At 31.3% G+C, this 15,687-nt stretch overlaps 1 protein-coding gene across 2 annotated transcripts in view; it reads left to right on the top strand.

The window, feature by feature from the left end:
• LOC127734664 (xaa-Pro aminopeptidase 1-like) overlaps window positions 1-15,687 on the top strand; it is a 29,890-nt gene that overhangs the window by 11,613 nt on the left and 2,590 nt on the right. For both annotated transcript variants that reach the window (XM_052244656.1, XM_052244655.1), the window contains exons 9-22: window positions 797-878; window positions 1,817-1,973; window positions 2,322-2,366; window positions 3,055-3,141; window positions 3,579-3,629; window positions 4,052-4,110; window positions 5,859-5,936; window positions 6,288-6,359; window positions 6,669-6,729; window positions 7,201-7,270; window positions 7,727-7,831; window positions 8,520-8,591; window positions 11,936-12,012; window positions 13,677-13,775. In XM_052244656.1, coding sequence (XP_052100616.1) covers window positions 797-878; window positions 1,817-1,973; window positions 2,322-2,366; window positions 3,055-3,141; window positions 3,579-3,629; window positions 4,052-4,110; window positions 5,859-5,936; window positions 6,288-6,359; window positions 6,669-6,729; window positions 7,201-7,270; window positions 7,727-7,831; window positions 8,520-8,591; window positions 11,936-12,012; window positions 13,677-13,775 — 1,115 coding nt within the window. The remainder of the gene's footprint in view (window positions 1-796; window positions 879-1,816; window positions 1,974-2,321; window positions 2,367-3,054; window positions 3,142-3,578; window positions 3,630-4,051; window positions 4,111-5,858; window positions 5,937-6,287; window positions 6,360-6,668; window positions 6,730-7,200; window positions 7,271-7,726; window positions 7,832-8,519; window positions 8,592-11,935; window positions 12,013-13,676; window positions 13,776-15,687) is intronic.

Raw genomic sequence — 15,687 nt, forward strand, 5'->3', positions numbered from 1 at the left:
AAACACACAAAATTTGATCACACAAACACATATGATTGGTTGCAGCTGCTTAACATTCAGTGCCAATTAGTACATGCATATTCAAAATGATAAGAAAAATGTCAACATTGTAGAGTAGAGTAAAGCCTGCTTTCCTTTTTTCTGATTTGAATTTTAATTTACAAGAATATAAAATGTTTTTGTCAGATATTTTTTTATATTTTTTAGCCAATTTAAGATGATGAAGTTGATATTGCTAGCCTTCTTTATATTCAGTTAACTTCTGCACTTTTTACACTTATTTTTATAATTATATATTTGCATTGCAACTACAGCTAATTTTCTAATGCTTTTTTGTCTCAACATATATATTTAAGTTACATTTTTTGATTAAATAATTACATTAGATGTATGTTTCATTATAATACGTTATTCTGATGGGCTAACTGCAATCTTGTGTTATTCCTTAATCAACTTCATTTCAAAATGAATTGTAACATTCATGATGACATGTGCTTCTACAATAAAGTGCACAGGTAAATAAAAGAAAAAACTTGATAGTAATCGTATTTTCATGATCATAGCGAAAAAATGTAATTATAAGTATTGAATGCTTCTTTTAGTAACTTCATAGGGTTGTAAAAGCGTTGACCGTGCCTACATTTTTAGAATGAAGCGCTTCGGCGCTTCATACAAAATGTACTTCGGTCAGCGCTTTTACACCCCAATGAAGTTACAAAAAGAAGCATTCAATTCTTAATTGAAACATTGAACTTTGATAGGATTTTTCTTCATTTGTAGTATACATTCTTTTCAGGGCTGTTTAATTTGAGAGGTTCAGACATTCAGTATAATCCAGTTTTCTTTGGTTATGTTGTTGTTACCAAGGAAACAGTTGAGTATGTCACCTAATTGGTCTAATAAACATTTACTCTAGCTTTGGGAAAAAAAGTACCATGTTCAGTACTTTGAGGACTCATCAGAAATTTACAAAACACTTTTAGAAAGAAGCTTGAATAAAGTAACTTTGCAATAATGTGAACTGTGATGTTTCAGTAAGATAAGGGAGATAAACTACCAGTCTACATATTTATTCTTAATGAAAAGAAAATGTAGATCTTTCAGAGAAGATACTGAGGTAGGCAAAGAAAAAAAGAAATTATATTAAGTGAAAATCTTAATATTGGCATGTTATATTTATTATATTGATATGTTTTGTGTCAAGGGCTAACAATATGATTATGAATAGGATTTATAAAAATAGTCCTTCCCAATTTCATGGTGTTTTTTTTTTGCGTTCATTTTTTAGCATGAAAATGCTGTTCTATTCGAAATGTTTTAAGTTTTCCTCACTGGGCACTAGATTTGTGATAATGTTAATTGAGCAATCATGAATATTCCTGAAGTTGCTCTGCATGCTTGTTTTTTTTGGCAAGGATGTGTATCACTGCACAGAAAGTTATTTTTAGATTTGAATTTGAATTTTTTATTTGTATAGATTGAGAATATTTTAGTATTCTATAATAACATTTGTGTATGAAACAACAAAACTTTGCAGGAGTTACTTTAAAAATCTAAATAAATTTGCATGCAACCCATTAGAAGCTTTTACAAAAAAAAATATATAAAACTGATAAGTAAGAATATAAGAAATATGTGTTCATTGCATTCATATAGGAAAAGTAGAACTTTGAATCTTTCATCCAAACTGCATCAAACTGGGTATAATCCTAAGCTTTATCATAATTTTTTTAGTATCTAGGTCAGAGGTTATAGCTCAGTATCACAGCATGATCTAAGCTAAAACATGATAACTATACTTTTGATATCTTTTCAGTCTGTTTATAGATGAGGAGAGGTTAGTAAGTAGTGTAAAAGATCACTTACGTCTAAATGGCTCATCTGGTGGTAAAGTTGCTGTTACAATACATCCATATGGAGATGTAGGAAAGTTTGTGGCTGAGCTTGTGGATAAAGTGGAAGGTAAAATCTGGGTATGTATATTAAAAAGTACTATAAGATTGCTGGAGTTTTTAATTAATAAAGGAATCAAAAATGATCCAAGTCTTTGCCTAAAAATCATTCTGCAGATTTATTTTATTGCACACAGAATGCTGTCAAGAAATGTTGTCTTTGAAAATGAATTACAATTAAAGAAGATTATTTTCTTAAAATTTAATGCAAAATACAAACACAACATTTCCAATGTCAATTTAAAAAAAAAATTCTTTAAAATTATTATATTCTTTCATTTCCTTTATCATTTTTCATAAATTCTAATATAAAGTTTTTAGTATATACATTTTATGCTCATGCAAATTAAAAATAATGTATTATTGTAGATCAATCCAAAGTCAAGTTTTGCTGTGTTTAATGCAGTTCCAAAAGTAAGTTGCAATCAATTTGCTTAATGAACAAAATTTAGTAGCTGATCAAGAAAATATAAACATAATTTTTTATATTAATTTGTTTAATTTCTGACACAAATGAAAAAAAACTATGTAGCTTAATGTGTTAACTGAAATTTCTATTGCAGACAATTTGGAAAATGTTACTTTCTCAAGACTCTCACAATACTATATATAAATGTTTAATCGCAATGTCACATATTCGATAAATAAGTGCATCACAAAAAAGACTATTCAAATGAGAATATTAATGAGAATATAATAGAATGAAACAAAATGTGAAAGTTACATAAATTACACTATTGCTTTCTAAAATGAAGGCGTTAATAACATTTAGTTTTCACTACTCCGAAATTTTGTTTTGAAATAGGTAAGATAAATGTACACCCATCAATTAACAACATTTACTTACAAAGAAATACAGTGAAACTATGAAAACTGAACCCTGAGAAAACCAAATTTCAGTTTAAACTGAAAAGTTTCCAAAGTAATTCCATATATGGCTATCAATTTCTGGAGTTTCATTATCAATGTTCCTCAATAAAAAAGAATGAACCATTTTTGGATGTTATTATTTAAAGCAAAAGAGAAATTTAAGTAGTGTATATTGAATGAAATATATTTTTTTTATATATATATATTTGATGATAGATAAAATGTATTTTAGAACAGAAGATATGTTCAGCCATCACCTGTTACTGCCATGAAAGCTGTCAAAAATGCTACAGAAATAGCTGGTATGAGGCGAGCACATGTAAGTTGTCAGTGGCATTAAGACGTTTAAAATTCAAGAGAGCACATTTTTTTTATATTTTAACATAGATATGACTTTTGAAATCTTTTTAAGCATCAATGATTATTTAAAATGAATCGAGGTTTCAATAGATCATCGACCATTGACAGTCGGGAACTGAATTTTTTTTAGATTTTTCACACATTTTACATTGCCACTTTTTTTCTTTCAAATTGTATGAAAAAATAAGAATTTATAAGAATTTAAAAAAATGGCTTTTTAAACTATATGTTATAAAATAATAAAAAGAAAAGTAGGGGTTAGCGGTCAAAATTTTTTGATAGCACAAAATGAATAAAACCAGAGGATACTGAATATCTGACAAAAGTCAAAAACAAGATCATCAAACATTCTTAAACATAAACCCTTGAAATAACATGTTTTTTTTTATGTTGCAGCTGAAGGATGCAGTTACACTTTGTGAATATTTCTGCTGGTTAGAAACAGAAGTAAGTTTATTTTTGTATTAATTGTAGTTGTTACTATAGTTAAAAGTCCATTGGATTTGTTGCAGGAAAAAGAAAGTTGAAAAAATTGAAATTGAAAGATTTCCACAGAACTTGAACTATTTTTTATAAAGAGGAAATTATTTGCTTAAATATATCAACAGCTTGTCCATCTTGTAGCAATGTTATTTCAAGCATTAAGGTTAAACAATAATTATCAAATAAAAAAAAAACATCTTGTACTTAATGTTAGAAAGAAGCAATTTTTTAAAAATGCTTAAAAATGTGTTTATATGTCTCACACCATTTACAATCTGACTTTGTGTGTTCAATGAAGGATGATCTTTTTCTAGAAGCATCTGTTGAGCACACTAATTGATATCATACAATTATATTTCAAAATTGTTGTTTATTTTATTTTTTAGGTCCCAAAAGGAACAGTTACTGAAGTGTCTGCTGCAGAAAAATTGGAAAATATCAAAAGGTAAAGTAATTTTCAATTGTGTAATTTCAAGAGAATGCACCATATCAAATTTACAAAAAGCTATGACGTTTGATTGATTGATAATGTTTTTGTCCGTAAGATATAAAACACTAAAAGTATTTTCACATGTTGGTTGAAAGTTAATTGTATACCCCTGGCAGTCCAGTTTCCTCCATTAAAATTTACAGCCATAAAAATGTGCCAGTGTAAAAAGTGAAGATGAATACCAAAAGTCAAATAAACTGACTTTCAATTCCCAACTCTGAACAATTTGTTTTGTTTCACCAATATGTATCCCATGTCTCTGTTTATTCATATCAAAAATGAATAACATGTAAAAAATATTCTGGCTGTGATTTTTGTTTTTTTGTATGATTTTTGTTTTTTTATATAAGTACCATTCAAAATGCAATTTAGCAGCAAGGATTGACCTCTGTGACTGAAAGTTGTAAGTTGTTCAGCTGCAGTGATCACTGGCTGGTCAACACTGTAGTTGCGAGTTTCAAACCAGGCTTCAGCAAGGTATGGGGCCTCGGTTGCTGAGCCCACTAACAGTATCACTAGCATGACAACACTGAGGTTGTGAGTTTGAACCCCTAACATGGCAGGTGTGTTTGACTCCAATTATAATTGACTGGGATTGTCAGTTTTCCTACCGAAGGTCATGGTTCTCTCTGGGCACTACCTCCCTCCATTAATACAAACTGAACACCACAATATAGTCAATACATGTATTGCTAAAAGTGGCATAAAACACCAACAATCCAGAAATCAATGAACACTGAGATTGTGATTTTGAACATTTTGAACATTGCTCATGGCAGGTGGGTTCATCTCAATATCAATTAACTAGGAATTACATATTTCCTGCCAAAGGACAGTGGTTCTCTCAGGGCACTCCAGCTTCCTCCACCAATAAAAACTTGGATTCAAATTGACAAGGGTTGCCAGTTATACTGTCAAAGGTTGGTAATTCTCTGTGGGTACTGTTGTATCCTCCACCCTTAAATGGCTACTAACATGTAGCCAAGTCTACTAAAAGTGGCACTAAACACCAAAAATCAATCAATCAAAATTCAAGGACAAAAATTCAACATTTTCTAAAAATAAATAATACAACTTTCATTTTGGGTAAAAGAAATTGTGTAGAGGCGGAAAGGCATAGAGTCCCTTTAAGTTGTGTAAAAAGTGCAATTTTCAATATTTTCATTCTTATTGAACCTCTGACATACATGTATGTTGCAAAAGCATGACATAGTGAACCTAGGTGTTGTCGTCAGCATTGTCGTCGTCGGCATCCACTTTTAGGTTGAGTGTGGTTGAAGTTTTTTTAGACATCAATGACTTTGTCAAGTCTTCATGGAATTTTATAGAATTTAGATAGAAGTTTTTTTATGACCTAAAGACATGATCCAGAGCAAAATTTTGATTAAAATTTTTTGATATGATAAATTCATAAACCTTCATGGACTATTATGAACTTGGACAGAAGCTATTTTCAAGACCAAGAAATAACATCTAAAGAAAAGGTAGATTTTTTTTTTAAATTCTGTATTTTATTGATTAAAAGTCTCACTTTATAGTCAACATTACACTTTAACATTGACAGCAGCATTGCAGGTGAGACACAGGGTATCTGCAGAACCTTGTACTAATTTTTTACTATTTAATTTTTCGGTTTATATATTTTTTTTAAATATGCATGCTTAACAAAGCTATATCCTAATGTGATATGTGAATTATTTCAGAGGCCAGGAAGATTATATCAGTTTAAGTTTTGATACCATATCCAGTACAGGGGCACATGGTGCTGTCATACATTACAAGTGAGTACATGGTGTATACATTACAAGTGAGTATATACATGCTGTTGCAATATACTTAAATGCATTCAGGGTGTCATGCATTACAAGGGATTACACATATGGTATATACATTACAACAGAGTACACTCATTATGTCATACATAACATCTGAATACACACACATTTTCAAACAAAAGAAATGAGTGTACACATTCAGTCATGCATTACAGTTAAGTACACACAGTGTCAAACATTAAAAGTGAGTATATTTTTTTATGTCATCTCTTAGACATAAGTACGCACATGTTTTTATACATAATAAGTGAGTACACACATGATGTATTTAAATATCTAAATACCTTATTTTATCAGACCCTCAGAAGAAACAGATCTTCCATTGAGTACATCAGAGATATATTTATGTGACTCAGGAGCTCAGTACAAGTAAGTTTTGCTGTATATATTGATTTGGCACATAAGGAAACATTTTTCTTAAATAGCCTAAACATTTTTGAAAATATTATGTTGTAGAAAGTTTTATTCCTGCCATAGTTTCAAAATCAACAAGAACCATGCATATTATTTTTATATTTTTATAATATTTTAGCTGAAATAAAGGAGTCAGTATTATATGGTATTGCTTACTGTATCAAAAATTATTTCTTTTTAATTAGGATGACAAATTAAAAAGTCCCTTTCAGTTGATAAAGCCTAGTCCTTTGTATCTGATAATTATTGAATACTTTGTTGTAGAGATGGAACAACAGATGTTACAAGAACAATGCACTTTGGAACACCAACTGATTTTGAAAAGGTACCTGATCATTGGCAGAACTGTTTTTGGGGATCTTTTTGCTAACAGTACCTCTAGTTAAGATTTAATGTGTATTTTGTAGCAAGATGAGATTAAAATATATAAATTAAACCATTTTTTTGTGATTCTATCCACAAATTTAGAAGTTATTAATAATTTTCTGTAATGAATGAAGTCTTTTGTTTTCCTTTAAATCAATGATATGCATGAAAATATAGAGGAGCACAATATTGAATTTTATAATTTACACATAATTTGTAACTTTTTCAATGGTCTTTGATAGAAAAATGTTATTGCTCTCTCAGAAAATGTTATGTTTTGTAGATTAAGCATGTCATTACTTAAAGAATTTGCATGTGTATCTTCCAGTATCAAGTCCTAAGAATAATTAACCCGGCATTAACCTAAATCTAATTAAAAAACTGATTTATTGTTATTAAGTAATTTATTATGATTATTTCATTAATGTAGGAATGTTTTACAAGAGTTCTGAAAGGAAATATCAACCTGTGTACAGCTGTTTTCCCACAAGGAGTCAAAGGTTAGTGAAATATATAAACATTTTATTTTACCAGTCTTCTTCAACTTTTTATATATTTCACACAGTAATTTTAACTAGTCCCCTTTTCTTTATGGTCTCAATATATTATAATCATGAAGTGTAGTATAACACAGACATTTTTATTGTTAATGAATATAAGGGCTCCCTTTGCCAAGTAGAGGCTTTTGTATGACTTTAGAGAAGTTGCATGCACATATTTTCTGCAACTGCCCGAAACCACTTTTACAGAAACCAAGCAAACTTGACAGAAAAGAGTACTGCACCACTTGTTTGTTAATTGATTAAATTTGACGTGAATAGTATAAGAGTATGCAATTTATAGATTTTTTTTTTTTAAGAAGTATATTGTTTCATGTTTATATATTTTATGATAATAGATAACATAATTTCTGGTGTTTTTACAAATGTTCTCTTTATACTGATATTCTGTTATAGGACACATGTTAGACACACTAGCTAGGACATCACTATGGAATGTTGGTTTAGATTATTTACATGGTACTGGCCATGGTGTGGGAGCTTTCCTTAATGTTCATGAAGGTATGTACATTGTTGACTTGATGCAAGTTATTGTCTTGGAACATTCTTAAATATTTTTGAATTTTCAAGCATAGATATTCTTAAAGAATGTTCTGAATAACACGCAGTATTTATAAAACTATCACCTAACATTTATCTCTGTAAGGAGCACATCTCTTTTAATGCTTCAACATTTAAAGTTATACACCAATCTCAAGTTGTTACACCAGTTGACATCATTGAACAATCGGTTCTTACTGTGATGTAATAACATAAGCATTGTAACAGAAATGTACGGGAAATGCATGAAATGTGCATGAATTCCAAGGTCTTCTATATATAGAGGAGGAATGTAGGACTAAGGCTAATTTCAATAATGTGATTATCTATTGGTTTTCTTCTTTTATTTTCCTTTCCTTGGACAGTATATTTCTTACAAGCAGTTCATTTTTTAGCTTCCCTTTTTCTGGAATAATACATTTTCAAGCAGTGAATGAATGTAAATGAATTTAAAGCATAAAGATGAGATAAAAGGGCAATTAGGGTATCATATGCTCATGACACAGCTCTTTATTTAAAATCAACACTTTAACATGGTTCAGTCAAGTTATGAAAGATTCAAAAAAAGATAAGTGCAATTCCAGAATCTTTTTCAGCAATTGAGAAATATGTAGTTCCTTTACACTGTGTTGTATTGTGATGATTACAGGTCCATGTGGTATAAGTCCCAGAGTTTCATTAACAGATGTGCCATTAGAAGAGGGAATGATCTTATCAGATGGTAAGTGGAACATTTTGGAACTTATTTTGCTGTACCACATCTTCTCTCACCACATCTCAGGCCAAAAATAAAACTTAAATTGTTTAATGTTGCCTACCTACCAACTGAAAAGCAGCCTAGCAGAAAAATTTTATGACACAAATCATTTCAATTTTTTTTTTTTAAAGATATTTTCCTGCTCTAATGTTGTTTTCTTGTCTAAAACATGTAACTTATGTTGTTGCCCCAAAAACAATAACAAAAAAAATCCCTACCTCCCTACCCAACCCTTCAATGTTGAACGAATCTATCCCATCGAACTAGAGATAAAGGATACTACAGATACAGTTAAGTCTGCCTCATATCTTGACTTACATCTAGAAATTGACAATGAGGGTCGGTTGAAAACAAAACTTTACGACAAAAGAGATGATTTCTGCTTCCCAATTGTGAACTTTCCATTTCTATGTAGCAACATTCCAGCAGCGCCTGCATACGGAGTATATATCTCCCAATTGATACGATATCCCCGGGCTTGTTTTTCCTATCATGATTTCCTTGATAGAGGATTCCTGCTCACAAGGAAGCTATTAAACCAAGAGTTCCAAATGGTGAAGTTGAAATCATCCCTTCGTAAATTTTATGGACGCCATCACGAGTTGGTTGACCATTATGGAATAACCGTTTCACAGATGATATAGGATATGTTCCTTATGTCGTAACTACAATACCCTTCCCTTTTCACGAATGTGACCTACCGAATTAGACTATTTACCGGATTTGTAATAACAAGCAACATGACGGGTGCCACATGTGGAGCAGGATCTGCTTACCCTTCCGGAGCACCTGAGATCACCCCCAGCTTTTGGTGGGGTTCGTGTCGCTTAGTCTTTAGTTTTCTATTTGGTGTCATCTGTACTATTATTTGTCTGTTTGTCTTTTTATTTTTGGCCATGGCGCTGTCAGTTTGTTTTCGATCTATGAGTTTGACTGTCCCTCTGGTATCTTTTGTCCCTCTCTTTCCAAGGCATGGGTAGGCAACATCAAACAAAGAATTTTTTAAGGGTGGCCTATTATAAGTATTTGTGTTTTCTGAGATTTAGTATAATTGCCAATGAGACAACTATCCACCAGAGATCAAAGAGCGAGGCTGTAAACAACTACCAAAATCTAACACAAACATGGTAACTACAGATTTGCTTTTATATATGCTATAAGTATATTACAATTGTTCTGTAGAAAATAATTTGTCAGTTTAATTTAAAAAATGTATCCCAAATTTTCTCCAAATTTTTTATACGACAGTAAAAAATTTTTGCGGTCATATATTGGTATGACATTGGCGTCGTCGTCCAGCGTCATCGTCGTCCGAAGACACATTGGTTTTCGCACAATAACTTTAGTTTAAGTGAATGGATCTCTATGAAATTTTACCATAAGGTTCAATACCACAAAAGGAAGGTTGGGATTGATTTTGGGGGTTATGGTACCAACAGTTAAGGAATTAGGGGCCAAAAAGGGGCCAAAAATAAGCATTTTTGTAACTTCCAGACAATAACTTGTGTGTTAGTGTATTGATCTCTCTGACATTGTACCACAAGGTTCCATATCACAAAGGGAATTCTGGGATTGATTTTGGGGGTAATTGCCTCCAAATTTTAGGAATTAGGGGCAAAAAAAGGGGCAAAAAACAAGCATTTTTCTAGTTTCATGACAATAACTTGTGTGTAAGTGTATGGACTTTCTGAAATTGTACTACAAGGTTCCATATCACAAAGGGAAAGCTGGGTTTGAGTTTGGGGGTAATTGCCCTAAATGTATAGGAATTGAGACCAAAAAGAGGCCAAAAAACAAGCATTTTTATACGCCCGTTTACGGGACGTATTATGGTATACTGTTGTCCGTCTGTCCGTCCGTCCATCTGTCCGTCTGTCCGTCCGTCTGTCGTCAACATGTCAGACATTAACTCAAAAATGCTTTAACCAATTTGCATAAAACTTTGGTGAATTGTTTATATCTGTTGACATGAGCTCCCTTTCGATTTTTATATATTTTAAATTTTACGTTTCCGAGTTACAGGGTTTTACTCATAAAAAAAGGGGGATTTTCCAGTTTTCAGACAAAAAATCAAAAATGCTTTCAGAAGTTTGTATGAAACTTTGGTAAATTGTTTATATATATTGATGTAAGCTCCATTTAGAATTTTATAAATTTTGCATTTTTCATTTCTGAGTTATAGGGTTTTATTCATTAAAAAAGAGGGGATTTTCATGTTTTCAGACAATAACTCAAAAATGCTGTCAGCAAGTGAATTGTTTATATCTATTGATGTAAGCTCCCTTTACATTTTCATAAATTTCTAATATGACATTGAGAATAAATTGAACTTTATTTGTTTATAGTCTGACAACAGATTTACTAAGTATTGCGTAACAGCACAGTGTATTGCACAACAGCAAGAAATAATTAATTGAAAATAAATTCAATTCATATAACCAATTTCAAGTTCTTTGACTACATTTATTCAGAAACCTATAATATGTCAACTTTTTTAATACAATCCAAATTCAGACCTGTATCAAGCTTGAATATTGTGTCCATTTTTGCCCCAACTGTTCAGGGTTGGACCTCTGCGGGCGTATCCAGCTGCGCTCAGCGAAGCAGTTTATTACAGTTTCCAGACAATAACTTGTGTTCAAGTGTATGGATCTATCTGAAATTGTACTGCAAGGTACCATACCACAAAGGGAAGGCTGGGATTGAGTTTGGGGGTGATGAATCATAAGGGGGTTCAAAAAATTGGGGGGGGGGGGATTTTTTTTCCTTTTTTTCCCTTTTTTTTTCTTTAAAATTTTCCATTTTAAGTTGGTTATTTTTTATTTATATATAAAAGCAAATAATAATGATATGGTTTGATTTCATCAAAAATTGAAATATTGGGGTTCTTTGATATGCTGAATTTAACCGTGTATTTAGATTCTTAATTTTTGGTCCTGTTTTCAAATTGGTCTACATTAAGGTCCAAAGGGTCCAAAATTAAACTTAGTTTGATTTTAACAAAAATTGAATTCTTGGGGTTCTATGATATACTGAATCTAACCGTGTATGTATTAAGATTTTGGATATTGGACCATAGTAGGTAAATTAAAAAATTTTAAGTTCTTAGACCACATTCATTCTGTGTCAGAAACCTATGCTGTGTCAAACATTTAATCACAATCCAAATTCAGAGCTGTATCAAGCTTGAATGTTGTGTCCATACTTGCCCAAACTGTTCAGGGTTCAACCTCTGCGGTCGTATCAAGCTGCTCCAGCGGAGCATTTTATTTGCAATTAAACTTTAAATGTTATAATTCTTCATACAGAGCCAGGTTATTATGACGATGGAAAGTTTGGTGTCAGAATAGAAAACTTGGCCCTTGTCAAGAAAGCAGACACACAGGTTTGTTATTTTAAAAGTATAAAAGAAACAATAGATAAAAACAATTTTTGTCTGATGCTATGTAAATTGGGATATTTTAGTGGTTTTACCAAAGTAGTTGCTCAGCAATTTTTGTTTTTGGTTTGGACACTTTTAGTCATATTTTAATTTTTCTCTCACCTCGAGGAAGTCGAAAAAATCCAGATTTAGGCATGCTGTTTCCGGTAGTGTGTGCGTCAACAATGTATTAGTTTGTTGTTAGGTCAGTTTAAGGGGAATTACTAACTGTAGGTCAATGATATTTGGTATGCAGTTGTATTAACATTGTCACATCTTATTTCAATTTAGATTATTTGGTCCATTCCCCTCAGACATGGTCTATTGACTGAAACTTTTCCTAAGTTTACATGTTGAAGTTTGTGATAAGGTCAGATTAAGGGGAAACACTGGTGGTAGTCATTGACATTTGTAGTTGTATAAGCATTTCCATGAAGATTATTTGTCCCCACCCCTCAGTTATGATATTGACTTTGAAACGTTTGCAAGTTAACATGTTTAAGTTTTTCTTTAAGGTCAGTTTAAAGGGACCCACTTATGATATATCAATGGTATTTAGTATACAGTTGGCATTTCCACAATGGGTATTTGACCCTGCACCTTCAGCTATGGTTTATTGACTTTGAATGTGCTGCATAGTTCAAGTATCAACAATTGCTTTAAATTATCAAAAATACATAAAGGCGATACATATCTCTGTTTATTTGTTACAGAAACCAAAATAAAATTAATTGCACAAATAGTTTTGTCCAGATTTTTCATTATGCCTGTAGATATTACTTACCAATTGAGTTTGATTGAAGTTGCATTTAATATGATTGGCTAATTTTTTTTGGTGGCATTCCAGCATTTGGACTTTAGAAAATCATCAAAATTGTACTTGTCTGGACTTCTGCAGATCTTGAGGTGTTTTTTGGTACAATAATTAATAATGATGACTCACAGATTGAGTTTACATTTTTTACCTTTTGACTGACTTTTTGGAGATTTTCAAGTTTGAATTTCAGTTTTGATGTTAAATATATGCCATATGGTTTTAACAACTTTTCCCATTTAACAAATACATAATGAATTTCTCAGTTTTGTTGTGGTATCAGCCACAATATAATCCCATGTACACAGTTTTTACAGTATACATCTTGATATACCTCACATTTATTTGAATTCCCAGAAATGTACATAATTTGTTGATAAATCTATATGAAGAAACTAAGGTTCCAACTACCTCAGGCAAAGTTGACCTTAGATGAAGTTGGCTATCTATTTGGTCCCTTTTGCCATATAGCTCTTCACATTGTTTGGATTTAAATCCAGAAAAGCAGTTCAGATTCAGTTCAAAGCAGCACACAATTGATAAAGGGTTATTTTAATTTAAAACTTAAGCTGCAATTTGTCATACCAACACATCTAGTTTTCCTTTAAAGTATTGATTTCAGGAGGTTAGGAAATAAAAATTATATGGTAAACTATTTAAATTGTAAGTTTTAAACAATTTGTCAGGGTTAAATACACCCAAAATTGTGTTTACTACTTACTTTTTACTTTCTGTTGTGTTTGTTTAAAAGTAACTAAATTTTAAAAATAGAAATGTAAAATAACTATGCTTAACTCCCTTTTAATTTTTTCAGCATAACTTTAAGAACAAAGGATTTCTAACATTTGAAACAATCACCCTAGTTCCAATCCAGAATAAAATGATTGTTCCATCATTACTCACAGAAAAAGAGGTAGGTACCGGTATTATCCAGTATATTTACTTGTTATCAAATAATGTCAGTGTTCACATTCACACTTCAATGTTTAGAATCTTGCTGAAAAAGATATAGTGATAACAGTTATAATCTGATTAAGTCCCTTTACCTTTCTTTTTCTGGAATTTTGAATAAAAGATAGATTTAGGCAAGTCTTGGAAGATGATGGATCACACGTTCATAATATTTGTAAAGTTAATAAAAAACTGATGACAGGTCAAAAGTTATTTTTTATTCATTTATTTGGATTTGTCACCACTGCCTTGGTTGGTAGTTTAACTTTATCTTCTCATCCAAGAAAGTGTGTTGGAGATTTGTGTCCAGATTTGACAAGGTTTGTGTATAAGTGCATATCTACAAAACTTACAATGGTAGATCAGTGTGAAATTTGTCAATATAATCATCTGGTATAGTATTACATTTGAGTTTCATAATAGAATGTCTGATATTTTTATACCATCACTCCAGAGGTAGAGTGTATACTAGTTTACATTTATCCATCCATCCCTTAACATTTTGGTTGGTATTTTTCTGAGGAACTACAAAATAAAAAATTACTTTGAAATGCATTTTAAGATTCATTGCTCATCATCTTCTTGCTTACTAAATACTTATATATTATTATATATAATGGCCATATATGAAATTTTTGAAAAGGGTTAGGGTTAGGGTTTTCGTTTTTTTACAGGAACAACAAAAAGAGGCTTTTTGAAATTCAGAATAAGCTTCATTTGATGTATTTTCACACCCATCCCTCATTAACTGCCAGCTTACCAAATACTTATAGCAGGGTAACATTAGTATGGTTCACAATTCAACTTGTTATATCCCAAGAAACCATAGGAATATACCTATGAAATTTCTAATTTTATTGTCTCGCCTGCGACAAAAGTCTACTTGTGATAGATCAATGATATTTTGTATGAAGTTGCATTGCTATCAGTTCATATCAGTTTGATGACTATTTCAAGGCCCTGCCCTATAGTTCATGGTCCAGTGACTTTAAATTAATTAGCAATTTTCAATGTTAAGTTGTTCTGCTTAAGTCAGTTTGGTAAGAACTACTTGTGAAAGATCATTGATATTTTGTATGAAGTTGCATTACTATCAGTGCATATCAGTTTGACGACTATTTTGAGGCCCTGCCCTCTAGGACATGGTCCAGTGACTTTGAATTAATTAGCAATTTTCAATGTTAATTTTTTCTGCTTAAGTTATATTGATAGGATCTACTTACAATAAACGACGATATTTTCAGTTAAGTTACATTACTGTCGGTACATATCAGTTTGTCTACCATTTTCAGGCCCTACCCCATACCTGCCAACCTCTGAAATCTTCAAAGAGGGAGACCTCCCTCTCAGCTATGACAGCTGAGGGGGAGATTTTGCGAGAACGACATTTTCAAGTGAAATATATGACATGTTAATTTATTCATCTACGAAACACATATAAGATTTAATAGATACACTTTGTTTCTTTAAATATGGTTATATCCTACAGAATGTGTGTTGTTTGTTTCTTTTCTATTTCATCATCTTTGACATATGAATCCATCAGGACAACTTTTCACCCCAGATACCTCTGTGTGATACTGAGTGCAATCATGTTGTCTCAAATAGTGCATTAAGTGTGTGCATTCGTATATTTCACCAATTTTGGTTCAATACATATCTTATAAATTTCAATATAAACATTGAATAGAAGTATAGATCTTTTAAGATATTTTTAAAATATAATAATTTTTTTGTCTTAAGGCATACAAAATCTTTTAATTGCCATCCTTTATGATTCTTTGTTTAATTTGTATTTAGTTTATATTGTTTTATCAAAACAGATTATTTTAAGAAGAATAACTTTTAAAAAAACAGAATTAAACAGGGGAAGT

The sequence above is a fragment of the Mytilus californianus genome, unplaced genomic scaffold (assembly GCF_021869535.1).
Source record: "Mytilus californianus isolate M0D057914Y unplaced genomic scaffold, xbMytCali1.0.p SCAF_3, whole genome shotgun sequence".
NCBI classification, from domain to species: Eukaryota; Metazoa; Mollusca; class Bivalvia; order Mytilida; family Mytilidae; genus Mytilus; species Mytilus californianus.